Source organism: Pteropus medius, unplaced genomic scaffold (assembly GCF_902729225.1).
Source record: "Pteropus medius unplaced genomic scaffold, Ma_sr-lr_union100, whole genome shotgun sequence".
In the NCBI taxonomy this organism is placed as follows: Eukaryota; Metazoa; Chordata; class Mammalia; order Chiroptera; family Pteropodidae; genus Pteropus; species Pteropus medius.
In genome coordinates, this window is record NW_024352837.1 from 277776 (window position 1) to 305302 (window position 27527).

At 51.3% G+C, this 27527-nt stretch overlaps 2 protein-coding genes and 1 pseudogene across 4 annotated transcripts in view; 2 read left to right on the forward strand and 1 right to left on the reverse strand.

Annotated features, from left to right (window-relative positions):
- The window catches only part of ZNF526 (zinc finger protein 526), a 7167-nt gene extending 6270 nt beyond the window's left edge, over positions 1-897 (reverse strand). Inside the window, exon 1 of one of the 2 annotated variants that reach the window (XM_039850018.1) lies at positions 821-897. The gene's annotated coding sequence lies outside the window, so the exon portion shown is untranslated. The remainder of the gene's footprint in view (positions 1-820) is intronic. The other variant, XM_039850021.1, reaches the window with a different exon arrangement.
- A 1550-nt stretch (positions 898-2447) lies between these two features.
- DEDD2 (death effector domain containing 2) lies at positions 2448-17355 on the forward strand. 2 transcript variants are annotated; one of them, XM_039849960.1, is made up of 5 exons: positions 2448-2602; positions 3206-3571; positions 5072-5191; positions 7909-8049; positions 16131-17355. In XM_039849960.1, the coding sequence occupies exons 2-5, from the start codon at positions 3244-3246 to the stop codon at positions 16520-16522; spliced, it is 981 nt and encodes a 326-aa protein (XP_039705894.1). In that variant the 5' UTR covers positions 2448-2602; positions 3206-3243; the 3' UTR covers positions 16523-17355. The 2 variants fall into 2 exon arrangements, with proteins under 2 accessions (XP_039705894.1, XP_039705895.1); XM_039849961.1 differs by having other exon boundaries at positions 2465-2602; positions 3043-3571.
- LOC120592390 (uncharacterized) lies at positions 8880-8997 on the forward strand (annotated as a pseudogene).
- Positions 17356-27527: the final 10172 nt, after the last annotated feature.

Sequence of the window (27527 nt, forward strand, 5' to 3'; positions counted from 1 at the left end):
TTTAACTGTCTCTGTGCACATTCCACTTTTGCCAAACCAACTCTCCTATTTGACTATTCAATTCCCACAATAACAGCACAGCACAGGGCTCTGCCTTCAGTTGGTGCTCAATAAATGCTCCTTGAGTAAATGATTCACTAAAAACCCAGGAGCTAAACTTTCCTTAACTCCCTCACTAATTTTTGAGTTGCCAGGGCCCTGTACACAACAGCCATTCAATAAAGGATCTTCCTGGAAGTAGTCAACCAGGGGCCTGAGAGTTCAAGTTTTCCTTGTTTACAGCCAGACTCCAAACCGAGAACTCCGCTGAGAGGAAGGCCAGTGTCTGGTTTAAGGCTACACAAAGTAAGCACCCAGTCAATATCCTCTTAGAAGGTGGCCCAAGAGAGCTAACATTTGGACTTTTCTCGACTACATTCCTCTCTTCCCAATCTTGGACTGTGAACTACTGAATGGGGGCTTTCTATACCGTAGATCAATAAGTCCTTTCAGAAAAGAACCCGCCAGGGGCCTGGAAGTTCAACTTTCGCGCTACACAGCTACATATCCGTTTTCTCTGACCAGACGTTATTAACTCCACAACCTAAGAGCTCCCAGCGAGGGCTGGAGGCCCGGCGAGCTCAAGCATGGAGTCCTACACACTGCGGGAGCTCAACCACTGCTCCAGAGCACATAGGAAGGACTCTCCTACCACTCCGCGCCGCCCCCGCCCTAGAGCAGGCCCCAAAGCTCTTCAACCCTTGGTGTCCCCTTCGTTGTCCCTCCACCCTCTCCCTACTCCCAGCGCTCTGCTCCCCCGCCCACCCCGCGGCGCCCTCACCCGTCTCTCTCGCCTCCTGCAGCCACCGCCGCTCTTGACACAGACCCTCTGCTTGTGGCGTGCGGGACCCCTTACTATCCACGCCTCCCATTGGGCGGTGCCCTTACTTGTGGTGACCAATCAGAGCCGGCAGCGTAGGGCACGCGCCCTTGAGCCTGCGTGTTGAAGCTCAGGCGGGGCTCGGCGAGTTTCTCCACGCACACAACAGTGCCCTGTGGGCTGGGCTCGGAGTTCCGAGGCGCGCTTGCGCAGTTCTCCCGCGCCGCTCAGCCGACTCTGAAAGTTAAGCCTAGAGAAATGGGCACCATTGGAAAGCGAGGGCCCGCGGAGTGGACTGGGCCGCGGGAGACCTTGACAGAGGTGTCATTTCATAGCTAAAGAGACTGAGCATCTCTCCAAAAGTACAGCTTTGGAACCAGACACACTTGGAGTACTTCCCTTCTCTGGGCCTCACTTTTACCATAGTGTAAAATGGGCTTGAAGCATGTTTAAGACTTGATAGGATTGGATGAAATCAAACACATAAAAACGCTCAGCACAGGGCCTGATACACCGTGGGTGCGCACTATAACCCATTTAACATGGACGTAGTCCTTCCCAGTTTGTTTTCTTCCCACTCTTCGGTTGTTTTAATGACACTTATTCACACTCACTGAGTGTCCGACCTAGGACTGGTCTTTAATAGGTTAAAATTGCCATTTGAGAGAGGAATGGACTCTTCCGAGTTCACTGCTGCAGCCCAAGCAGAACCGGCGCTGAGCCAGTGCTAGGCAGGACCTAGGTTTCCCGCCTCCCCAAGGGAGATAATTCCTGGAGGTGGTAACCGGTCCAGGAGGGGACTTGTCGCAAGGCACATGCAGACTCTGACCTTAAGTTGTCCAAGTGGGGGGGGCAGGGTGGCCCCCACACCCAAGGTTCCACCGTGGGAGGATGCCTGGATGCCAACTCTCGTGCTAAGAGACTTGCTCTCGACAGAAACGTAGGTGCAGGTTAGAGAGGGCGTATTGGGAGGTTCCATGACCTTGGAGGGCAGAGACTGGAAGGGGTTCCGGTGGGAGTGCAGGGAAGAGGTCGTGATGGACACCATCAGGAGGTATTGGAGGGGCCTACTGCAATCTGGAAGGAGATGGAGGAGTCCTTGTTTTGATCAGGGCAAGGAACTTATAGATGGGGGGTGGGGTGGGGGGTTCCTGTTGAATGAGGAGGGATTCCAGTCGGGATCATGAGATGGCACAGTTGGAGGTTCTTGGTTGCCATTAGGAGTAAGGGGCAGTTTAATGGAAGAGCGTCCAAGTCCCGATCATAAGGGTCTGGGTACTGCTCTGAGCCGGGGAGGTAGTGATTGTGGTCCTTTGCATGGGCAATTGCTAGCAGTGGTAATGTAACGTCTAGGCCGTGATTAGGAGGGGGCTGTAGTCCATGAAAAGAATAGTTCCAAAAGGTCGTGACTTAGGGCAACCAAGACCTGGCAGTTTAAGTCAAGGACAGGTAGAAGCAGCCCTGCCACGGCGTACCAGTTTCAACCCAGACGCGGAACTACTCTCTTTCTGCGCAGGCGCACCACAGGCCGGCCCAGACCCTACGGTTGGGGGCGGCTCGGAGGGGTGGGGCTTGGAACCCTTACTCTGCGCTTGCGCCTAAGGGGCGTGCCGGTCGCACCTGCGCGAGTTGGGGAAGGAGGAGGGGCGAGGTGACGCAGGCGTAATAATAGAGAAGGTGCCAGAAAGATCCAAAACAAGTGGCTGCGGCCGTCGCCCGGGAGTCATCAGACGCCGAATTCCGGTGAGGATCCAGAGAGGCCTAAGGGCGACTGGTGGCGGGTAGACTGAACCACCTGGGCGCTGGGGAGAGGGCGGTACCACCCTTATAGGGGGAGGGGGTTGGGTTTGGACAGCACCACCTGTGTGGAGAGAAGGGCTGCTTTGGTCGGTCCCACTTGTAGGGGGCAGAAGGTCACATTCGGACGTTACTACTTGGGTGGAGCCGTGGCGCTGATCGGACAGTACCACTGGACAGAGCAGAGGGGCACGTCCGGTCAATACTACCCAGAGTCGAAAGGCAGTCAGAGTACCCTGGGATGGACCCCCAGGCTTGTTCGGACTTAATCACTTGGTCGGTTCCGGAAGCTGGTTCGGAACATACCACCTGGGGAGGGGCGTTCGGGCTCAGCGGCCTGACTGGTCGGAGGTCCAGTGGGGTCTGGCGTCTTGACTTGTTACTAGGGGACCTCGGGCGATACCATTCCATTCCGGCGAAGGGGGAGGCTGAGACGGCTGGGGTGTAAGGATGGCCCTGCCCTGCGCGACGGCGAGACGCCCTGGCGGGGGCGGCGTCCGGGCCCCCGCGTCGCTGACCACTGCCCCTTCCCCGCTGAGTGGGTTCTAGGCCCTGGTTCGAGCTTGTTCCGCCCCCCTCCCCCGGGTATGGCGCTGTCCGGGTCGACCCCTGCCCCGAGCTGGGAGGAGGATGAGTGCCTGGACTACTACGGGATGCTGTCGCTTCATCGTATGTTCGAGGTGGTGGGCGGGCAGTTGACGGAGTGTGAACTGGAGCTGCTGGCCTTCCTGCTGGATGAGGCTCCCGGCGCCGCCGGCGGCCTGTCCCGCGCCCGTAGCGGCCTGGACCTGCTGCTGGAGCTGGAGCGCCGCGGGCAGTGCGACGAGAGCAACCTGCGGCTCCTGGGGCAACTCCTGCGCGTGTTGGCCCGGCACGACTTGCTGCCGCACCTGGCGCGCAAGCGGCGCCGGCCAGGTATGGTTGAATAGGAGCGTGATAGACTTCCGGTGGGGAGAGGGCCCCCATGGCGCTGTAATATGGGTAGCTCCATGTCAGACATCCTGTGTCTCATCCCACTCTCCCCTCCTCCCAGAGTATCGATGAGAAACACAAGAGGGAGGAGGCATGGCTTTGGGAAGGATGAGCTGGTAAAATTTGGCCACATCGATAATGATGTTTGTGGCCGCTGTTTATGGAGAGCTTATTTCATGTCAGGCGCAGCTTGAGCCTTTCATAAGAGCTATCACCTTATATCCTCCCGGTAATCCCATGAGGAAGTCCTGTTACCGTCCCACTGTACAGGGAAAACATCAGGTTCAGAGGAGTAAAGCAGCTTTTGCCCACGTGTGAGAACTGAATCCTGTGTGCCGAGTACAGGAGGTACAAGGCGATGGGGCTGACAAGAGTGTTTGTTCCATGAGGGAGGAATCAAACATTAAAACAGATAAACAATTTCTTTTTACATATGATTATAGAAAGACTAAAACAAAGAATTCGGATATAAAGAATAGGGAGTTCCTCTAAGTGAAGGGATGCCCCCTTAGATTGAATAACCAGTCAAGAGCATTCTGAGAAGGTGACTTTTGAATTGAGGCTGCACTGCTGCCACTGTGCATAGATCTCAGAGGAGAAAATTCCAGGGAGAGGGAAAGGCAAGCTCTCAAACCCTGAGGCAGGAATGAGTCTGGCATCATCCCGGCCAGTGTGGCGGGGGCAGAGGTAACCAAAGCAAGGGCAGAGAGGTAGGTGAGAAGCCACATCACAGGGGCTTGCAGATAACACAGCAAGAAAGTGGGAGCTAGGATTCAGATCTTCTGGCTTGTGTCCAGAGTCGAGGCATTTAATCCTTGTGAGGGAAGAACAATAGTACTGAGAAGGCCAGGAGCTGGGAGGGTTTAAGGCACAGGAGCCCCACATGTGCATAGGCCTTGAGCTGTTGAGCTTTTGGCTGGGTTACTAAAGGTGCAGTGGCTAGTTTGGGAAGGGGGATTGTGAGGCTCCCCTGCCCAGAGTAAGGCCATGGGACTTGGATAACCAAGAGAAGGGCAGTACTAGGGAAGAAGTGACAGCGCTTTTGGAAAAATATGTCTGGAGGTCAGACTCTGGAAGAGAAGATTTGGGGAGCCCACAGAGAGGCCTGCTTACTCCTTGGGGCCTCAGGGAGAGATGGAGGCAGTTGATGGGGGGCAACACTGCAGGGATCCTGACCAGGATTCAGTTTACTGAATAACCCTGACAGTTGGAACTGTTGTAGACATGGGTTGGGTGGCCCCAGGAGGTGATGAGTTTTCTATGTCGGGAAGCATCGAGAAATCACTGGGCAGGAGGTGTTGGAGCAGGATAGGTGTCTGGACCCTGACCTTTGGGGAAGTCAGGTACCCTGGGACAGATGTTCATCTCGGGCTGGGAATTGGAGGCTGGGCCTGGGAGGGGCTAGAGACTGTGATTACTTCTTTCTATTCTTCTCCCTTTCAGTGTCTCCAGAACGCTACAACTATGGCACCTCTAGCTCTTCAAAGAGGACAGAGAGCCGCTGCCGTCGCCGTCGGCGGTCAAGCAGTTCTTCAGATGCTCAGCAAGGCCAGTGGGAGACAGGTGAGCCCAGCTGGGTAGATGTGACGGCCATGTCTCTCTCTTTCTTCTGAACCCTGATGAACCTCCCCTATCTTGGCCCCTCAAGGAAGGGGCCCAAGGCGTCATTCTCTCATTTTTGCTTTGTGTATTTGTTTACTGTTGCTACAAAAGCTTGAGTCCAGAAGCAACATATGGAAAATATAAAATAGTTTTGTATTTCATCTGAATGGTATTACATCATGGGTTCATCATTCTTTACCTGGCTGTCTTTGCTGGACGTGTTTCTGAGGTTTATTCATGTTGAGTAACTCTAATTGGTATCTTTTAATTGCTGTGCCACTTAATTTATCCAGTCTCTCCTCCTCTAGTTTTTTTAATTATTCAAACATAATTTCAAATATACAGAGAAGTTGAACGATTAGTATAGTGAACATGCTCATATCTTCCACCTAGATTCAGTAATTTTAGCATTCGCCACTTTTGCTTTACATGAGTGTATGCATAATTCTGCTTTTTGTTGTTGTTGTTGTTGTTGAACTCTTTAAAAGTAAATTACAGGCATCAGGACACTTTACCCCTAAATCAGCAGGCCTTTCCTGAGAGTAAGGAGATTCTTCTCTCTCACTTCAAGACTCTTATCATACCTAGGAAAGTAAATACTAATTCTCTGATATCCTAATGGTCCATTTTCATATCTCTTTAAGATTGTCTCCATTTTCAGGATCCACTCATAGTTGTTATGAATTCAGTTGTTACGTCATCTCTTTAACCTTTTACTGTAGAACTGAAAGAACTGAAACCCCTCCCCGACTCCATACCTTTTGCCCCATCTGACAATGACTTTACTAGGCCATTCGTTTTGCAGAGTGTCCTGATTGTTTCCAGAAGTGTGCAGTAATTTCCTGATCGTGTCATTTAACCTACTCCTCTGCCCCCTACACTTCTTGCGAAAGGGGAATTGGGTATGAGGGTTGGTTCCATTCAGGTTCCACGTTTTTGGCAGGAGCACACCTTGGTTGATGCTGTGCGCTTCGCGCTGGAGCATGTCAGCAGGCAGAAGCTCTGCTTTTTCTGTTGCAGGTGGGCAGGGCTGATCACTTGGTTAAGGTGGTATCTGCCATATTCATTTTTTATAAAGGGACATTTTTTTCTTTTTATGGTTAACTATGGGATGATACATTGACACATCCTGTTCCCCAGTGGCATCCATCGATGATCCCTGCCTGCACCAGTTATTATACTGGTGTTTGAAAAATGGTGATTTTCTCATTCTTTATCTACATCTGTTAGCTGGCATTCTTTCAAGAGGAGTTTTTTTTCCTCCCCTCCCCCTCTTTTTTGTGGGGAGCACCACTATGGGACTCATGCATTCTTATGTATTGTGTTATAATCAATTAGTCATTGTTCCTGATGTTCAGATTGTCTAGCTCCTGTCTTCTTGACATGTCTCCGTCATTCATTGGGTGCTTGTCCTGCTTCGTGGCTCTGTTAGATGTCCTAGGCTCACTTGTATGTTCCCTTCCCCAGCCTCGGAATCGGCTGTTTTCAGAAGCTTGGTTTCTTTTAGAGGCAGTAGTATTTGGAGACCAAGGTCTGGCTGCCGAGTGTGTGCATTGCTCCTTGGCTCGTTCAGTGAACAGAGTTAGAAACCGTGCTTAAGGAAAAGTTCATATTCGTGGCGAACACATGATGCAGTGTATATAGGAAGTATTACAGAATTGTGTACTTGAAACCTGTATAATCTTACTAACCAATGTCATCTCAATATATTTTAATTAAAAAAAATTTCGGATTAGTGTTTTTAATTCAAAATTAACATACAAGAAATTTTTTGTCTCATACTGAACACCTCGGTTCTTAATAACCTTGAGGTAAGGATTTGTTTGCTTTGTTTTACAATAATAAAACATAGCTTCAAAATTACAACATCAGTATCACCGCTGACTGTGCCCTGTGTGGTTCTTTTTGTCCTCTGAGTGCATCCCACTGAGAGCTTCCAGTCAGAATGATCTTCCAAGTAATTTGAAATAATTTTTTCCTCTTCTTTTTGTGTTACCAGTTATATATACAGTTAGGTTCATTTGTTTCTCTTTGTGTTTAATTTTATGGTTTCTTTGTCTTAAAAAATTTTTTTGAACATGTTAAAACTAAAGTATGTAAAAAAAAAGATGTTCTTAGAAGTATGGCTTATTTTCACTGTAATTAGGTAATCAATTTTATTCTTAATTTATCTGTACAGTGTTTCATCTTGCAAAAATAGTAAATATACATATATATGTATACATATATATTTGTGTCCTCATCTTTCTTAAATGCAAAGTGTAGCAAACTATAGACATTTCTTTTGAACCTTGCTTTACCTCACTAAGCGATCTCTCCTGGAAGTTACTCTGTATTCTTTTTGCCAGACATTTACATTATTTTCAAGTATACAGTTAATAACTGTAAACAATGTCCCATTGGCTGTTGCCATTGCTGGTCTCCCGGTGGGAGTGTGCAGGGGTTTCTCTAAGGTGACACCTGGGACTGGGATTGCTGGGTCAGGGGGCGTGTTCATCGGCCCTTCTGGATGATGCCAGGTTGTACTTACTTCTCATCTTATGGACAGGGCCCAGGAAACAGGTGCTCACCCAGGGGTCTCATGGCACGGAGACCAGCCTCAAGGTCTTCTTCAGGCACCTGCCATGGTGCTCTACCTATCGTCCTGGTCCTCAGCCACCCCATCTTTCCCTCCTTAGGCTCTCCCCCAACCAAGCGGCAGCGGCGGAGTCGGGGCCGGCCCAGTGGAGGTGCCAGACGGCGTCGGAGAGGGGGCCCAGCTACCCCCCAGCAGCAGCAGGAGCCGGCTAGACCTGCCTCGGAAGGCAAAGTGACCTGTGGTAGGTGTCTGTGGGCCTTGGGGAATGCACGTACAGTGCCCATGGCAGGCTGCAGAGCCAGGACGGGAGGAATGGGCACTCATGTAGGGTGTGGCATACCTGTCAACACCTCGTAGATGGGCAGTGGCTCCTGTTCCTCTGTTTAACACAGTGGAATCTTTGTCCTTTCTGTTGCCATCTTACTTATTTAACTCCTGCTGGTAGTTGAAGGACCACGTCGTATACTACTTCTTTCAGGAAGCCTTTCCTGACAACCCCTTGGCCCTAATTTCATTCGTTTATTCAGACAGCATTTGCAGGGGTGTATTTATTTAATAATCATTTCTAATGCAGGGGTGAAGTAATACAGGGGTGAAAACCGGACCTGGGAACAGGCTGTCTTATTTACCTCTTGGCCTCGGCACCTAAATAGTCCATTTGATCTTGGGCAGGTGACTGAATCCCTCTGTGCCTCAGTTACCACATCTGTAAAATGCGGCTGATAATGTTACCTTCCAATCAGAGTTGTTAACACCCGTAACTCACTCAAAACAACATCTGCCTGGCCCCTTGCTGCATACCAGTTTTCTCCCTGTGACTGTGCCATGTGCTTGGGGTGGGAATAGGAGTGAGGTCCCTGCCCTTGTGGAGGTGACTGTCTTTCTAGTAGAGTGACAGACCAGTAAAGCTGAAACACTTTCAAAAGTAAGCACCACGAAGAGGCGGGGCATCGGACGGAGGAGCCAGGCCGCCTCTGGTGGGAGTTCGGATTTTATTCCACGAATTAAGTGCTCTCAGGGGTCTTGAGCAGGAGTTGAGGTGATCTTATACCAGTTTTTAAAGGAACTCTGGTCTACGGCCATGCCACCCTGAACAACCCAATCCCGTCTTATCTCGGAAGCTAAGCAAGGTCGGGCTTGGTTAATACTTGGATGGGGGACCACCTAAGAAGACCAGGTGCTGTAGGTGAAATAAATAAAAAAATAAAAGATTATAAGCTGACAAGGTCCTTGCAATCTGTGAGGTCAACCAAGGGTTGCCTCACCTTAAAAACAAAACAAAACAAAAAAACTCTGATCCATTTGGAAAGCTAGTTAATAAATGAGTTAGGATTTGTAAAGTACTTGAAACAGCTCCGGGCATGTGCCACACGCTTTTATGGGTGCGCGTGGTGACAAGGTTGCACAGTTCAGTGAGGAGAAGTCTGGCCTGGGTGGTCACATTGGAGAGGGCAAGAAACGTGTGGAATAAGGAAATATGGGCGTCGGGCTGACTGGACTTGTAGACAGGTGGGGTTGGGTGGGTTGGGAGGACTCATGATCAGACCTTGTCCTTGAGAATTTCCACCTGGTCTTGAGGTGAGGACACAGGCCTGGGTGGACATGCTGTCTCTCACACACTCTGCCCTGCCCACCTCTCTGGTACCCCCTCTTGAGTCAGGGGAGCCTGTGGACATGGGATCCCGTGGTGAGATGCTCAGGCCAGGGTGGGAAGGTCTGAGGTTGCAGCAGCTCTGCATTCCCCAGAAGACCAAGACATCTGCCCAGGGTGTTTCTGCCATCTGCGGAGCTTCCTCCAGTCCGCAGAGCACCAGTGCCGGCCGCCTCCCCTTGCCAGGCCTCGCCCTTCAGATCCTAGGCACCGAATCCACTTCACAGATGAGGCTGCTGATACCTTTGCTGGGCAGGTCAGGAGGAACAGACCAATATAGCCAGCTTGTGTCCTCAGACAGCCCTGGCCTGAGGGGGTGGCTGCCTGGTGCTGACTCTTCCTCCTAGTCAGAGCAATTACCAGAGCCACCAGGCTGGCTGAGCGCCCCTGAGTCACTGCCTCCAGAGGGAGCCAGCCAGGCTGAGGCTGGGGAGGAGTTTTGCTGGTAGAGGCATCAGGTCTTTTCATTGAGGGCAGGGAGGTCCTTCATGGGGTGTGGCTGGTTCTTGATGGGGGGATGGGCGAGCAGGTCTGACTGCTGACTCACGGGCTGGTGGGGTGGGGCTGGAGTGAGGCTCCCCGGTAGGGTCCTCGTTTTCCCCTCTGAAAGTAGAGCTGGCTTATTTTTAGGGCCCCAGTCCCAGGGGTAGAAGGGGAGGCCCCTTTAGACCTGAATGAAGAAGGACCCTGCCATTCTGGCCCCCTCTTTACCTGTGACAGTGAAGGGTAGAACCTTAAGTGAGGGATAGAACCAGAGTTAAACTCCTGAAGGCCCAAGAGTGTGAGGAAAGGAAGCATGAGAGTTGGGGTGGGATCCTGGGCTTGGATACAGGACCTCTGAGTGAGCTGGGTATGCTAGCTACTACCTGACCTTGAATTCTTAAGGTAGCATTGAGGTGTAGGGGTGATGACTCCCATTGTGCAGAGTGGCAGGGGTGGGGCTGGGCTGAAACTCTAGTTTGTTCATTGTGCAATTCCTTATATTTTTATAGAGCGCTTACTATGTGCTAGGCACGGCAGGGATGAGACCCTTATTCTCTTGGAGCTTGAGTTCTGGTGGGAGGAGAAAGCCAAGAGACAGAGATATCGGATGTCAGCTGAGAGGAAAAACGAAGCAGGGCAAGGGGGTAGAGAGAGATGGAAAACGCAGTTTTATATGTGTTTTCTAAATAGGATGGTCTAGGAAGGCCCTTTGGAAGAGCCTTTTTTAAATGATGGACAGCAGAGGGAGGATTTGAATGACAGGTTGAGCTTTCTTTCTCCCCGGTGCTTTCTGTGGATAAGGTACAGAAACAGACTGGGATGATGAACCCGGGCTCCCTGTCACCCAGCTTTAGCTGTTGTCAACTTGTGGCTGGTCTTGTTTCATCAGCCATATTTGTTTGGGAGTCCGTTCCAGGTGTCCTGTTATTTCATCTGTAGGTTTTTCCACTATGTACATCTAAAAGATAAAAATTCTTTAAAAAAAATTAACAATAATTTCTTATCAAACATCTGATGAGCACTCAGATTTCCAGTTGTCTCATAAGTATTGGTTCTTCTCAGACTCTGCTAATCTGTTGGATTCTCCAGCTGTCTCTGTTTTCTCTCCCCACTCCTCCCTTGCATTGTATTTGTTGAAAGTGGTTGTCTCATAGGCTTTCCCAAAGACTGGATTTCACCACTCGCATCTTGAGGTAGAGTTGATTCAATTATTCCTGTTGTCTGTATTTCCTGAAAATTGGTAGTTGGGACTGGAGAGGCTTGATCAGATTCTGGTTTGATGTTTTGTTTTTTCAAGCTCACTTCCTAAGTGGTATTGTGTTCTTATTTTTCTTTGACGTAGGTGGCAGCTTCTCGTTGCCTTGATCCATTATTAGTTCAGTAGAGGTTGGAGATCTGTGACGCCCTGACTCTGGCTGCTGTGTCTTGGGGAAGAGACTGGAGGAGGGGAGGGCGCCTACTGTTGTCCAGAGGAGGGCGGTGCTGGCGCTGGCTCTGGCATTGCAGCCAAGGGCCAGGGGTCCGTCCTTCGGAGCACACTGGCTGCCTCTCTCCACCACGTGCCTGGGAAGCATAGGTCCTCTTTGTCCCCAGCCTTCCTGCTAAGAACTCCCAGAGAGAAGACTTGAGTGAGAAGCAGCTTACCTGCTCACCTGACCTGGGGCTAGTCTCTCATACCCTCCCTGGTCCCCCACTGGAAAGTCTCTCCTGTTTTCCTCTTTGTCCCATTCTGCCCTAGAGAGACTGATGATGTATGGGTTTGGGGGACAGTAGTGTGCTGGGGCTCACGTGAGTGCAGGAAGCAGGAACACTAGTCTCTCTAGGAAGACAGCCCCACCCTCTGCCCTGGGGGCAGGGAGCACTTCCCTACAGCTGCCCAAGTGGAGAGGAACTGTTGACAAATGCTTGGTATTCCTGGCCACAGGAAACAACTGGGTAAGCCCACAGCTCGGGTCATATGGGTGCTGGATGCTCTTCCTGCCTCACTCGTCACTGTCACACGTGGGCCAGGCCATCCACTTCTCTCCATGTCTACTGCTTCTGTCCTGGGCCAGCCGCCATTGGCCTTCCCCGACTGCTGCCCTGGCCTGGTTCCCGAGCTCTCTGCTGCACTTGGCGAACTCGTATGTGCCAGGCCCTGGCCTCAGATCTTTTTATTTTTTATTTTATTTATTTTTTTTTACATCTACAGCACCTGGTCTTCCTAGGTGGTTTCTCATCCAAGTACTAACCAAGACCGACCCTTCTTAGCTTCTGAGCATGTTCAGGGTGGCATGGCTGTAGCTGGCCGCAGCTCTTTACCTGCTTCCAGCCATATGATCCTCACAGTGGGCCCATGAGAGCAGGCGCTGGGGTGAGTGTCTCACGACAGAGGCCCCTGATGTGCGGAGATGTGCGGTTACTTCGGGAGGTCCCAGACTCCCTGCGCCAGCCTGCCGGGGCACGGTCCCAGCCCTGCCCCAGCCCTGCCCCTCCAGTTGTCCCCTCGTGCCCTTCTCCATCGGGATCCAGCCACACTGGCCCCCGGCTTGTGAAGGCCCTAAGATTGTTTTCTGCCTCTGGACTTGAATGCGATGTCCTCTCTCCCGGGGATGCTGCTCTTGTCTCCCCTGTTTTCCTGTCTCGACCAACCTGTCCTCCTCCACATTGCACTTCCAATGTCATTTCCTGGAGAGGTCCTCTCTGATCGTTTCAATCTAAATTACTCCTTGCTCTATAATTTTCTCTCCTCACCATCAGGATGTCTTTTAATTATAGATTTCTGTGCCTGGTTGTAAGAGGCAGCAAACAGGATAAGGGTAGTTAAGAGCTCGGGCTCCGAGAGCCAGGCACCTTGGTTGGAATTCCAGCTCTGCCACTTCCTGCTTTAGTGGCCTTGGGCAGGTGACTCACCCCCTGTGCCTCAGTTTTTCCATCTGCAAAAAAGTGGTAATAGCACCGCCTCCCAGAGTTGCAGGGATCAAAAGGGTCAATAGGTGTGAAGTGTGTGCCAGCTTGCAGTAAGTACCATAGAGGTGTCACCTGTTGTTACTGTCATTTTGGTGAGGAGTCAAGGAGAGATTGTGCGTGAGGTTGTGACTCAGGGCCACAGGTGGAGCTGCGGTTCAGATAACGCAGCGTCTCCTTTGCCCTGGTGGAGCCTCCTTGTCTCCTCCCCATGCGCCGTCCTCTTCTGTTCCAGACTGAGGTTGAACTGTGGTCTTCGAAGGATTTCCTCCTCTATAAAGGGGGAGAATTAAGGTGCTCTGAGGATTCGGGGCCTAAAATAGAGAAAGGATTTGGGTAGGAGCAGGCCCACGGGAAGCACTCCCTATCTGGGGCTTATATGTCTTCCAGTCCCGCTTGTGGTAAGTTGCTCGTGTCACCCCCACGTTCCTGGCACTCATTCAATAGCTGTCGAATGAAGGAACGAGACACATGACTCCTCCCTGGTCTGTCTCCCCCACTCCGTGCTGTGGGATGGGTTCTAGGGGGGTAGGCAGACAGTTCATGCCACGGGTCTAGAAGTGATCCGTGGTGAGGAGAAAAGTGACCTGAGAGAGGATTCGCCTGAGCAGGACATGGCGGGCGAGGCGGGTATTCTTGGCAGAGGAGGTGGGCAGGTCATTCTGTGAGTGAGCACTTCCTTTGTGACTGGAGGGCAGGGTAGGAGAAGATGTAGCCGGGATTGAAGAAGGAGATGAGGAAGGGGGTTGGCCCAGGGGCCCAGGCCAGAGAGGGCAAGCCCTGGGCAGGGGCTGTGGGATTAGAGGTGGGTGTCGAAACCACAGTTCCTGTTTCTGAGTGCTTTCCGCGTTACCGGCCCTGGGTGAAGCCTTTCACAGATTGACTCATTTAATCCTCATGACCCCACCGTGTAGCAGGGACTTCTTGTTTGTGTTTTTCAGATGGGGAAACTGAGGCTCAGAGAGGTGAGGTCACATGCCCAAGGCCCCACAGCTAGAGAGTGGCAGAGCTGGGACTCGCCTCAAGGTCTGTTGGACTCCACCACCTGGCTCTGTGCCTCTGCCACTGAGCAGCCCCGTGTGGCCTTGGACAGGTGCTGCAGCTCCCAGCCCCTGCTTCTCGGCCCATGCCAATTGAGGTCACGGTCAGACACTCATAGGAGTCGAGGATATGAGCCCAGAGGCCTTATCTGGTCCTCAGGATTCAAGGAGCTGGGCCTGAGTGCTGTGTGAGGTCCTGTGGGCCAGGCAGGTGTCCCTGGGCCTTGAGCAGAGAGGGTGAAGTTCCCTTTGAGGCAGAGAGAGTAAGGGTTTGGGGTGGGAGGAGGAAGTGTGGGTGGTGCTGAAAAAGCATCTGGGGGAGCAGGGACCTGCCTTCTCCTTTGTGGTCTGCTGACATGGTCTGTGAACGGTGAAGGGAGTCTAGGGTATGACACTTTCCTTTCCAGAGCTTCAGTTTCCTTGTCTGTCAAATGGGTTGAGCGTGGCCTCTGCCCCCACAGGACTGATCCTGCTGAATCCGCAGAGGTAAAGCATTTGGCACATGGGAACTGCTGGTGGCTGCCATTCTTGAAGCACTCATTGTATGCCAGCTAGTTCCTTTCTATTTTTCGCTCTTTTTAATACTCTTAACAGATCTTCACAGCAGAGATTGTCCCTGGTTTAGGCAAAAACCCGGGCTCAGAGAGGTCGTGACTTGTCCCAGGTCACACACAGCCTGAATCTCCTGGGTTGGAATTGGCTCCATTGACCAGAGCTGCTCTCTGATGCATGGGTGGTTCAGTGACCTTTGTTGAATGCTGCCACTGCCTGGCCATGTGACCTTAGGCAAATCATTGCACTTCTCTTTGCCTCCATTTCCTCTGTACATTGGGGGTAACGATAGGGCCTGCCTCACAGGGTTGTTTGTGGATTCAGTGAGTTCGTAAGAGTCTGTCATTTGGGGTGGTGCCTGGCAGATAGTGCTCTGTGGTGTGGACTGCTGTCTTTTCCAGCTTATAGCTGACCCTCAGGACAGCCTGTGCCATTTGTGGAGAAGAAGTTCTCTTAGTAGCCTCGTTTCACAGGTGTGAATTCAGTAATCCCAAAGGGAGGTGATACACCCGAGGTCACATTTACAAGGATAACCTTAGAAGTCCCGTGTCCTGTCCCCTGTGCAGAGCTGCCAGTTCATTTGGGCAGATGAGGGCAGGGTTGTAAGTGACAGTAACTCAACTCAGACTGGCTTAAGCAGAAAAGAAATTGTAGCTGAAACTTCAGGTGCTCCGGGGCTCACGTGATGAACTCAGGTGTCTTTCCCTCTGTGTTGTTGGTCCTGTCGTAGGCTTCGTTCTCTCCCCTCCTAGTGGCAGAGTGGCCCCCAGCAGCTCCAGGTTTACAGCCGTTACCTTAGCAACCTCTGTGGAAATAGAGCACCTGGATCTGGGAGAGCCAGCCCAGCTCCAGCCTTGAGTCGCCTGGGCCTAGTGTTTGCTTGGTGGGTAGGGGGCGGGGGATATGGTTGGCCCCACATGAATCTCACTATTTAAGGGCAGGAGAAGAGTGAGGCTGGTTGCCTAAAGGCAAGTCTGTTCATTTACGCGTTGCTTCTTTCATAGATATATATTGAGTACCTACTGTGTGCCATGGGGCTATAGAAGTGAACAAATACTTACTCTGTGCCACAGGGTTATAGAAGTGAACAAAACAGACAAATCCCGTGGTTCAGGAAGTTCACATTGTAGGGAGGCAGGTGATAAGCATGGCAGGAAAGGAAAGCATGGAGCAGGTGAGAAGGTGATAGGTGCCCTGGGAGACATGGAGCAGGTATCGGCACCTGGGGATCCTGGGGCCAGGGTGGTGGGGGTAGGCCTCTTTGGGAAGGTGGCATTGGAGCAGAGACCTGAAGGAAGTGAGGGAGCAAGTCCTGTGGAGACGGGGGACCGCCTCAGGGAGAGGCAGGGCCAGGCAGCAGAGGGAGCCGCAAAGAGGTGGTGAGGCTGGACGAGGAGGAGGGTGCCAGGTCAGGAGGTAAGAGACCAGACCACAGGAGGGAAGCCATGTGACAGTGTCACCCGCACTTGGGTGTGGTTACCAGAAGGAGGAAGGATGTAGGGCAGGTGCAGCACAACGCGGTGGGCAGTGGGAGGGGCCTGCGGAGGAGGCTTGAGGGAGGGAGGCAGGGTGGCGGTTGCCCTGGTTCCCTCGGCAGCGGCAGCGTGTTGGGTGTTGGCCCTTCGCTGACCGGTTTCTCCTTTCCCGTAGACATCCGGCTCAGGGTGCGAGCAGAGTACTGCGAACACGGGCCAGCCTTGGAGCAGGGCGTGGCGTCCCGGCGGCCCCAGGCGCTGGCACGGCAGCTGGATGTGTTTGGGCAGGCCACCGCCGTGCTGCGCTCCCGGGACCTGGGCTCCGTGGTGTGCGACATCAAGTTTTCAGAGCTCTCCTATCTGGACGCCTTCTGGGGTGACTACCTGAGTGGCGCCCTGCTGCAGGCCCTGCGGGGCGTGTTCCTGACTGAGGCCCTGCGCGAGGCCGTGGGCCGGGAGGCTGTCCGCCTGCTGGTCAGCGTGGATGAGGCTGACTACGAGGCTGGCCGGCGCCGCCTGCTGCTGATGGAGGAGGAGGGGGGACGGCGCCCGACTGAGGCCTCCTGATCTCGGATCTGGCAAGACTGACCCCACTTCCTAGTCTCCAGTCCACCTTCTCCCCTGGAGTATGAAGACTATATCTACCCCTAGGGGAACTGTCACTCCAGCAGCTCTGAGGACTGCCACAGACTGACATATGGCCAGGCCCCTGACAGCCTGGCGCCTTGACAGCTCCTCCAACAGGATGTGGGCTCTGAGGCTCAAACCACTTCCAGTTGAGTTTCCTTCCCAAGCTCCCCCATCCCCACCCCCAGGTGTGTTTCTTTGGCTTCGGGAGGCCAGGGGCTCAGGCATGCAGGTCTCAAAGGGAAGGAGACATAGCCACACACTCACCAAAGGCCCCCTGCACATTGTATCCCGACCCTGGGCTGTGTGTACACACTGCGCCCAAGGTAATCTCCCCTGGGCTCCTGCCCTGGCCTGCTCCATACACTTCTTTGGCCTAAGGGCTTCTTTCTCAGGATCTCTGATTTTACCGCTCCAAACCCTGGGCTTCAGCCACACTGGGCACTGGAGCCGGGGCACACATGGGGCCTGATCACCTTGCCCACACATCTCTACAGCCAGCCAGGGCTCTGCCCAGCTTCCACACACAGACCTGGCCCTTTACCCTCTCCTGCTCCCCAAAGCTGGACGTGGACTTGCACAAGGACCTGCACGCAAAGTTGTCACGTGTGTCGCAGCAGCATCAGACTGGTCAAGTATGCCGATGCCCATGGGGCCAGGACCAGAAGCCAACTGCCTTCTCAGAAAGGGAAGGCAAAGGCTTGGGGGCTGATGAGAAATGCCTTTTACAAATGGCACCAATAAAACTGCTCTAGAAGGGGCACAGATGGGCATCAAGGCTCTCTAGGACTCTTTCTTAATGGGCCAGAGGAAGGAGCTGATGAGAGCCTGGGCCTAGTGTCAGGCTGGAGGGTGGGTGGGATGCTAAATCATCTGCCAGCTGCTACCACAGGCTTGCCCTCCTCTCTGGGTCTCAGTTTCTTCATCTGTCAAGAGGAAGTACTGCCTCGGAGTCATAAACACTCCCAGCGCATTCACACATGCTTTGTTCCTTGAGAGTGCCAATGTTTTTAACTAGTTCAGTGAGGTGGGTCAGCTGTCTGTAAGGCTGACAGAACCCAGAGGTTTGGAAACTACAGATCAGCAGCTGGGCTTTGCTAGAACCCATCTCCATGTGGCTCCCTACCCTTCGTGCCTTCTGGATAGTTACTTTCTCAAATCTGGATCTCTGTTTTTCTTCTTCCTGCCGTCCTGTGGCTGTGGGAGGTTGCGGCCTCCTGCTCTTTCCCCACCCCTTGTTTATGGGCTAAGGAACTCAAGTTTCTTACACAATACCCGGGGTTTTCCTTCCTGAGGGGGAGGGGAACCAGGGCTGGGGACCTGGGGGTGGAGTGGGCAGGGATTTCCAACTGCGGGCCTTTTCCTAAGGTAAGGGGTAGGTACACCTGCCCACACCTGGGAACCTGTGCTGCGCCTTTACCTGTGTTGATGTACAGGGATAAAGTGGCAAGTCTAGGAGTTGAGTCCTGTCTAGGAGTCGAGGCTTGGGTCAGCTAGTTTCTGTGTAACCATAGGCTGTCCCTGTACCCTCTCTGGGAGGGAGCTAAGGTCTACTGGGCACCTACTTAAGATCTATTTAATACTTAGCCCCCTGCAAAGTAGGGATTTTACCCCCTTTTGGCAGGAAATGAACTCAGAGGGAAAGTGACTCGCCTGAGGGATAAAGCAGCAGCACTTGAGGTGGAGAGCAGCTCTCTTCTAGTGGACTGGTTGGGGAGGGAAATGGTGGCTTCTGCACCATTTCTCCTTCCCTTGAGTAGGCTTGCAGGGGAGCAGGCTTGCTTTTCATGACCTGAGATTTGAGGCTCGCTACTTGGGTCTTACTGTGCTTAAGGGTGGGACCTGCCGCTTGTCCTGGACTCCGCGGGGCTAAATTTCAGGATCCGCCTCAGACCCGTGATGCCTGTCTCTTCACCTCTGCTGAACAGCGAGCGCCCTTACGCCCTTACTGGACACGATTCGGCCCGGTCCTCCGCTCGAGTTCCACGCTACAAACCCCATCGCCTGCCTCAGCCCCGCCCCAGTCGTTAGGCCCCGCCCACAGGCCCCGCCCCCTGCTTCGCCTCGCCCCTTTCTTTGGGTTTTTGCGGCTCCACCCTTCTCAGCCTGGGATCCTGTGTCTGTCTCTTACTCTGGCACCTGTGTACCGGAAGTAAGGCGTCCTGGCCTCGAGGCCCCGGGAGCGCGCGCAGGCGCAGTGCGTGCCGGCAGTCCGCGATGGCGGGAACCGTGAGGCAATGTGTCGCGCCTCCAGAGCCTCGCTGAGCGCGCGGGCGGTGGAGCCTGCCTGGGCTCGCGAAACCCCGCACCTGACGCCGGGGGTGACCAACAGGCTCCTGAGGCCCAGAAGTGGGTCCCACTCAGGCCTCGAGGAGAATCCGGGGAGATCAAAGAGTTTCCTAAATCGGGAGGGATTCTGTGGGGCGAGGCCTGGACAGGCTGCGGCCAAGGGAAATAGGGGCCTGTGGAATCTCAGAGGAAGGCGGGCTCTGGTTTCACAGAGAGGAGCCTGCAGGTGGCTCTCGAAGGATGAGTAGGAGTTCCACAAAATGACGGGGCATTCCAGGCAGAGAACCACCCTCACGAGAACCTCAGAGAACATTCCTGAATGGGATGTAGAGGGACAGATGGACAGAGTCAAAGGTAAGTGGCAATGTAGAGTCAGCCACCCTTTCATATGGTCAGCAGTCATCTGCTGCCACATGCTGGCAGACAGACACGGGCCCGACGATTACAACAGAAGGTGGAAGTGCGAGGCGGCCCAGGTTCCCTGAGGCCTCCCAAGGGTGGGGCCCCGGGTTGGCCTCTGCTGGGGACCCGGAGAGGACTTGCCTGGGTGCTGGCTCCAGTTTGGGTGGGCGAGCCAGTCTGGAACGCCGCGGGTCACAGCCCGGGGTGGTCAGTGACTGAACAAGCAGCAGAAGCTGGAGGAGCCCGGAGGACACTGGGTGGAGGGATCCAGGGAGGCTTCAAGGACTGGGAAGCTCCCAGTTCCTTCTATTAAAAATCGATGCCACCACCACCATGCACCACTGAGATACATTTTAACTGTGAAATACAACATTCAGAAAAGTGCATAAAACAGAAATGTGCAGTTAATAAGTCATCATAAAAAACCTGTGCTTCCCACATTAAAGACTACATTGCCGGCACCCCAGAAGTCCCTCACCCCGCCTTTCTGTCGTGAGCTCCTTCCTGGTAGCTATCCCCTTCTTTCCCTAGGTAGGAACACCAGTCTAGCTTTGACAGTAATAAGTCCTTGCTTTTCTTTAACTTTCTAGTTTTATGTCACTCGGTGATATTGATTTTATTTCTTTTTGCTCTTGACATAAATGGAATCATATAGTATGTTTTGTGTTGTGTCTGGTTTCTTTTGCTCAGTGTTGTGCGAGGTTCCTCCATGTGTTTATTTGTAGTTCACTCATTTTTATGAACATCCCACAAGTCGTCCATGCATTGCATTGTTGACAGACATTTGAGTTGTTTCCAGTTTGGGACTGTTATGACTAATGCTGCCCTGAACGTTCTTGTGCATGTTTCTTGGTGAACAAAGGCTTGCATTTCTGTTGGGATATACCTGGAAGTGGAATTGCTGGACATGGGTACGTGTGTGTTCCGGTTCAGTCGATACTGCCCATATTAGTTTCCTAGGAATGCTGTGACAAATTACCACAAACTTGGTGGTTTAACACAACAGAAATGTATTCTCTCGTAGTCCTGGAGGCCAGAAGTCTAAAGTCAGTTTCACTAGGCCACAATCAAAGTGTCGGCAGGCCCATACTCATTTTGGAGGCCCTAGGGAAGAATTTGTTCCTTGCTTCTTCCAACTTCTGGTGGCTGCCAGCATCCCCAGGTTTGTGGCTGCATCATTCCAATCTCAGCTTCTGTGGTCACATTTTCTCTTCTGTTTGTGGCAAATTCCTTTTCCTCTCTCTTAAAGGACACATGTGATTGCATTTGGGGCCCATCCAAATAATCCAGGATAATCTCATCTTAAAATTCTTTAATCACATCTGCAAAGTCTTTTTGCCACATATGATAACAGTCACAGATTCCAGGGATTAAGCCATGAATACCTTTTGGGGGACATTTTTCAGTCTACTATACTGATAAACTTTTTCTAAAGTGTTTATACCAACTTACTCTCCCACCAGTACTGAACGAGAGTTCTCTTTGTTTCACATCCTTGCCAATACCTAGTATTGCTGATTGGACAGATATGTGGTAGTATAGCATTGTGGTTTATTTTTCTTCTTCCTGATAATTTCTGCTCATTCTTGAGATCTTTGGGTGGATAGAATGGGCAAAGGTATTCTAGATAGGTGGAATAGCATGCGTAAAAGTGTGGAAAGCATTTTTTAAATTAAATAAGAGGTTTTGTTTTGTTTTGTTTTTTAAACAGGTTATTAGAAGTAAAGAGAATGCAGAGCTATTCTCTTTACAGTGCAACAAAACAAATGGTAAATAAAGTGGTCCAATATGAGGCTCTGGTTGGGCAGGGAAAGGAGAGAAGCCGAGAGGGGTCTGGCTGACTGGCAGAAACAGAGGAATCAAGGGAGGGGACCTCTCTCTGGGCTGACACTACGGGTGTAATGGCAGTGAGGGCCTGCCAGGCCTGGAAGGCAGGTGCTGGAGGCAGAGTGCAGGATACTGGATTTCAAACACAGAAAACAGTACTGGATTGTGGTTCAAACCAGGGCTTTTTAATTTGAGACCCAGAGAATCCTGTGTTAGAATCCTGGCTCTGCCATTTTACTAAATGTCACCCAGTACTGTTCTCTTTCCCTCACCCCCACGTCATTCAACAATCATTTACCAAGGTAAACTTCTGTTCAGCCACTACAGGATGGGCCAGACCCAACCCCTCCCTTGACAAGCTCTGCCGTAGTGGTGGACATGATCCCTAGAGCGTATCTCAAAAGGACATACAAAGGGCTGTGGGAACTCAGTTGAGGCAAACCTTGACTCTAATCTGGCTTCACAGAGCCCTAGCTTCTTTGAGCCTTGTATCCTCAGGTTCCACCACCCTCTGTCCCACTTCCTCACTGACATCTGTTGACTCCCTGGTCACTTCTCATTCCTAAAGACTCTAGCACCTCCTCACACACCGCAGCCCCTTCCATCCCACTGGGATACTTAACCTTCCCGTGATGGTCCATCTTTCCAATGATCTGGCCTCTCAGACTCTTTCCACCTCATTTCTGCTGACCTTTCTCCTCCTCCAGCCATTCACTCCCATCATCACACCTTGCACTTAGTCATTACCTGGAAATGCAGCACACATAGTGAACGCTTATACCAAATGCAAGGCACTGTGCCAAATGGGTTACATGTTGTTTACCCCTCACAGAACCTGCAAGGTGGGTATTAGTATCCTCATTTTAAAGGGGAGATTCATACTCAGGTGAAGTCACTTCCCTGGGTGAAACATTTAGTAAAGTGGCAGAGCCAGGATTCTAACACAGGACTCTCTGGGTCCCAAATTTAAAAGCCCTAGTTTGAATTATAATCCAGCACTGTCTTCCATGTTCAAAAACCAGTATCCTACACTCCGATTCCAGCACCCACCTTCCAGACCTGGCCTGCTCTCGCCATTGCACCCGTAGTGTCAACTCAGGGAGAGCTCCATCCCTTGATCCCTTTGTTTTCTGCCAGTCAGCCGACCCCTCCTGGCTTCTCTCCCTTCTCTGCCCAGCCAGAGCCTCACACTGGACCATCTAATCTCTCTCACTAGCTCTCTAATAGCCAGGCTCTCAGCAGGAAACAGAGGGTATCACAGCTGGGATCTTGAAGATAATTTAATGAAGGGACTATTTGTAGAGGTGTGGGCAGGGTTGAGGGAGCCAACATGGGAGGTGAAGGCAGCGGGATTCATACTCAGGAAGCTGTGACCACCCTTAGGTCTGCAGGGGTAAGGAAAGGAAATGACGGTGATACCAGAGCCCAGCGAGGGTCGTGGAACATACCTGAGTGGCACTGGAGTTGTGGAGGTTACATCTGCTGCCAGAACCATGGTGCTGACACCGAGCTTGGAGTAGGAGAAGAAATATCTTGAATGGCGCTTTCTTCTCCCACCTTCTAATGTCCTGCTGGTACTTCCTATGGAGGATCCACTTAGAAGTCAGACAGCAAAGGAGCCCGGATGATGCTATTCATATGGGTAGAGAAGGAAAGAGGGTGGACCTGGAAGGGCAAATGGAAAATGACCAGCACACTCTTGATTCCCTTCCACCCCTGACCTTCTGCCTCATCTGTCAACATATCTATCCCCAGGAGGTTGACATCGGCTCGGGGAAGAATGGTGGCAAAGTGGTGCTCACTCCAGCTTCTTGGCCAGCCTCCTTTCTCAGTCACCATTCTCCCACGAGTATTCCCCAACCCTACCCTTTCAGTCTCAACAAGTAAAGCTAAGGCTAAGCAGTTATGATTTTCTTCAGCTTCCTATTCAATCCTACAGGTATCCACACCCAGATTTGCTTCACTTTTCCAGGTTCTGTTTTAGTCCAACCTCCCCACCCATATGTCACCTATCCCAGCATGACTCCCAGATTTCATTATTCTTCCTGTCTCTGTTTTGACCGTCATTTCCTTCTTTTTCTCTTCTCCTTCTTAGCCTATAAATTATCCAAATTTCTACCACCTTAAAAACTAACAAAACACTTCTACCTCCCTCTACTCTGTGCCTGTCCTTTGTTCTCCTCATCCCATCCAAAATTCTTGAAAAAACAAGTATGACTTAGGGTTCTTTGGCTGCGAGCAACAGAGACTGACTCTTGCTAACTTAAGCAAGCAAGGAATCTATTAGAAGGAAATGAGGATGGCGCACACAATGGGAGGAGAGACGGAAGAACCGGGCAGTGGCCGGGATGGAGACAGCAGGAAGGAATGGCAGTTTCCTCAGGATCTCGGCTGGCGCATGAATCAGCTCTAACCAGGTTCCGGCCTCCTGTCACATAAGCTCATGATTTAAATTCCAGGGAGAGCTTCTGATTGGTGCAGCTTGAGTCACGTGGCCTCCGCTTGGCCTGTGGACAGCTGGGCACCCTGATGGACAGTCTCATGGAATCGTGTCCGGTAGGCCATGGGTGGTTACTCGGAGAAAAACCAGGGAGCTGTCATAGACGATGGGGCAATGGATGCTGGGCAGGCAGACACAACGGATGTCCACAGAGCACTCCTGCTCACCAGCCCCTGCCTTCATCTCCCATTGGAGACTCAACTCACTGAAACCATTGGAACAGAGCTTGCTAATGACCTTTTGTCAAATCCAAGGAAGGACATTTTTTAGTCTTTATCTGCAATTTTTAACTCCATTGACCGGTATCTTTCTCTTAAAAAATCTTTCCTCCCTTGGCTTCTGCATAACAAATCAACTCAGAACTTAGCATCTCAGAACAACAAACATTTAATATCTTATAGTTTCTGCAGGTCAGGAATCCATCAGCTGAGGGGTGTGGTCTCTTCTGAAGGCCCTCGTTATATGTGTGTGGGGATAGCATGGCATAGGTTTTCTTGGGATGAGAAATTTGAGAGAGAGAGAGAGGGAGGGAGAGAAAGGGTGCACGAGAGAGACAGACAGATGGACGGACACAGGAGAGAAGGGGAAAAAGAGACATGCCCGCACGTCTTTTTATAACCTAATCTCAGGCATGACATCCCATCACTTCTGCCATATTCTGTTCACTAGGTCCAACCCACACGCACAGGGAGGGGATCACACCTGGGCATGGGTACCAGGAGGCGGAGTCGCTGGGGGCATTTTTGAGGCTGCCTACCACAGCTCAGTGACATAGCACTTGTGGGTCTCCTTCCTGCCTGGCAGCTCCTTCTCTGGTCTGTGTAGGGACTCTTCCTCTGCCAGCCTTTGAAATATGGCTCCTCCCCTGGGCCCCTTCCTTGGTCCATGGCTCTCCTCATTCTATGTGTCCTTCCCAAAGGACGTCGTCCACTCTCCTGATTCTAACTATTACCTGTGTGACGATGATGCCAAAATCTTCAGCCCAGATCTGTCTCCACGATACTACATGCAAATATATCCTAATATTGACTGCAGAACCAACACAGACGGCTAGACCCAGAGTGTGTCCCCTGGACACCTCAAGAGGTTTCAGAAGAACTTCATTGAATAAGTTCCGTGCCTCCTTCTCGTATCTCCCAGCTCAATAGATGGCACCTCCATCTGTCTACCCAGGCATCCAGGTGAGATGTGTGGCCATCATCTTTTTCCCCCTCATATCCAAACCTAAAGCTGGCTGACTCGACTCACCTCAAGTTTTTTCCAATCTGTCGCCTCCTCTGTGCTTCTGATACCTAAGTCATCATACCAGCCTTTAGCACCTCTTGTTTAAGCTATTGCAACACCTTCCTGATTTCTTGCCCCCTCAAATGCATCTTCTTGAAAACGCAAAGCTGCCCTTGATGCAACCCCCACCATGGTCTCTGACATCAAAAGATACTTAATGACTGGGCCCTATCCAGCCTCTCTAGCAGCGTCTTTCTCTCACAGCTTATGCTTTAGCAAACCCACTGCCTTTCTGCACATGATTTGCTCTTCCTCACGTGCATGCTTTTGTTCTTGCTTTCCTCTCTGAGTTTTATGCCCCTCCAACTTTGAGAGAACTATATCCCCTTTAAAACTCAAGAAAATTTCCCCAGGCTGGTTTTGTGTCCCAACACACTGTGTTGTTTTGATTTATTGATGTGTTTGTCTTTCCTACTGGACCATGAGCTCTTGAGGGCAGCAATTGTACCCTCTCCCCCTCTGCATCCCCAACACCTCCCATGGAGGTCATACTTATACAGGCACTTCAGCTGTGTGCATTGAATACACCAATGTGTAAACTGGAGATTTATGATAGCCTAGGATATGTGAGCTGGTTCTTAAAGTTGAATAGAAGTTAGCCAGGGGGAAAAGAGTGGGAAGGATATTCCAGTTATAGGGAACAGCATGTGCCAAGGCCAGGAGATGAGAGGAGGCAGATTCAAGGAAGTGATATTGATCTGGTGTGGTTGGAGTACAGGGTACAAAGGGGCAATAACTTTTGAGTTACTTTTGAGGAGGGGTCCTAGATATCGCAAAGCGCCTGAAAAATTGGCTAAGGTGTTTTGGCTTTCATCCTGTTGTTAACGGGGAGCCCTGACAGAGTTTGAAGTCGAGGTGACTTGATCAGAGCCATGTTGAAGAAAAATCAACCCAGTGCCCAGTGTGGAGGATGGATTAGAAAGGGACCAGGAGCCCAGTAGGAAGCAGGTACAACAGGTGAACAGGAGGCGTGGAGGCCTGAACTAGGACACCACCAGCAGGGAAGAGACGAGAAGATGGATTTGAGAAATATTAGGTTGAATTCTATGAAATTATGTTTTATAAGAAAAAGCCAGTTGATGATTGGCAATTTTCATATGGCTCATCTTAATATTAAGGAGGTAAATGAACTGGATGGGATTTTGAGCCTGACTTAGATGTGAATGTGAGGAAGAGGCTGTCAAGGCTGGGTGTTGTTTTTCTGACTCAAACACCTGGTCAGATGGAGTTGCCACTGTGGGGAGAGGGAACCCAGGTCTGGGGAGCATGGTAGGAAAGGTGGCCTGTTCAGGTTGGATGTGTCAGTTTTGAGGTGCCTTTGGGACTCCAGGAGGTAGCTAGATATCTGGGTCTGAAGCTTAAGAGAAAGAGATAAGTCAGAAACTTAATTTGGCTTGGGGGTTACCAGCATGGAGAAGGCAGTTTGTAGGGGGGGATGATTCACCCTGGGAGACCCACAGAGACCAAGGGGGAGAACCAAGGAAGTGAGCTTTCTTAGATGCAAGAGGATTTTCTTTTTCTTTCTCTTCTCTTCTCGTCTCGTCTCTTCTTTTCTCTTCCTGAGATCCAGTGGTTTATTGAGAAATTCATGAGTCAGGCGCTCCACGTGGAGGATTTTTAAAAGATGGTTGTGGCCATGTGCTGCAGAGAATGAAAGTCAGATAGGACGTTGGATTTAGCAAGGAGGAGATCTTCTGGAAGTGGGGACAGCGATGGGAGTGGCTTGGACTGAGCTCTGGAGAGACCCAGACTAGGCCTGGCCTTGGGACTGTCCTTTCGTCCTCGGTAATGCATCGCTCCAGCCACCAGGGGGCAGTGGCCACACAGAATCCAGGTGGGAGAGATTTGCTAAGGCCAGCGAGCTGGGCGGGTAGATGTGGGCTGTGTGCAGGGACTTGGGTGTTGCCTATTGCAGAGGCTGTTTCCTAGTGGGGAGGGATGTCCTCACGTGAGGGGAGCAGGGAAGAAGTTCTGGAATGGCAGGGGAAGGAAGCCCTTTCCGTGGTGGGGACAGGGGCAGATTAGCAATTCCCAGTCCAGTCTTGCTGTTTCCCTCTCATGGGCCTTCGGGTGTGCAGGTGGGGCTTATTCAACATGGCGTTCCCGATTGACATGGGGTTTGCATTTTGGACCTTGATTTTCTCTACGCTCATTTCTTGATAGTCTTGCCTTGCATTCTGTGTACAGTACATACTGAACTTTTCTCAGTTCTAGACCATGTGAAAGTCCTCCATGGAAATGCCTCACCCCACCCCCAGCCTCCAGGTCTTATCTCAGGCGTCACCTCACCCCAGAAGCACTCCTTCACTGCCCTTCTTCCTCCTTATGGCTCCTACAGAGCCCTGCATTTTCCCTATCTCAAATGTTAATGTTCTGACTTGTAATTGCTTATTTATTTATTTTTGGTGAGCTTTATTGCAGTATGATTTAAATACAAGAACATTCGCCAATTTTAAGAGTACAGAAGCAATTTTAAGTTTCTCTGTCTCACACACACACACACACACACACACACACAGTCATGTAACCACCACCACGACATAATTCAAAACACTTCCATTCCCCCCAAAATTCCCTCCTTGGCCCTTTGCCACAGTCCCCTCCCACTCCCAACCACTGATCTGCTTTTCTGTCACTAAAGGT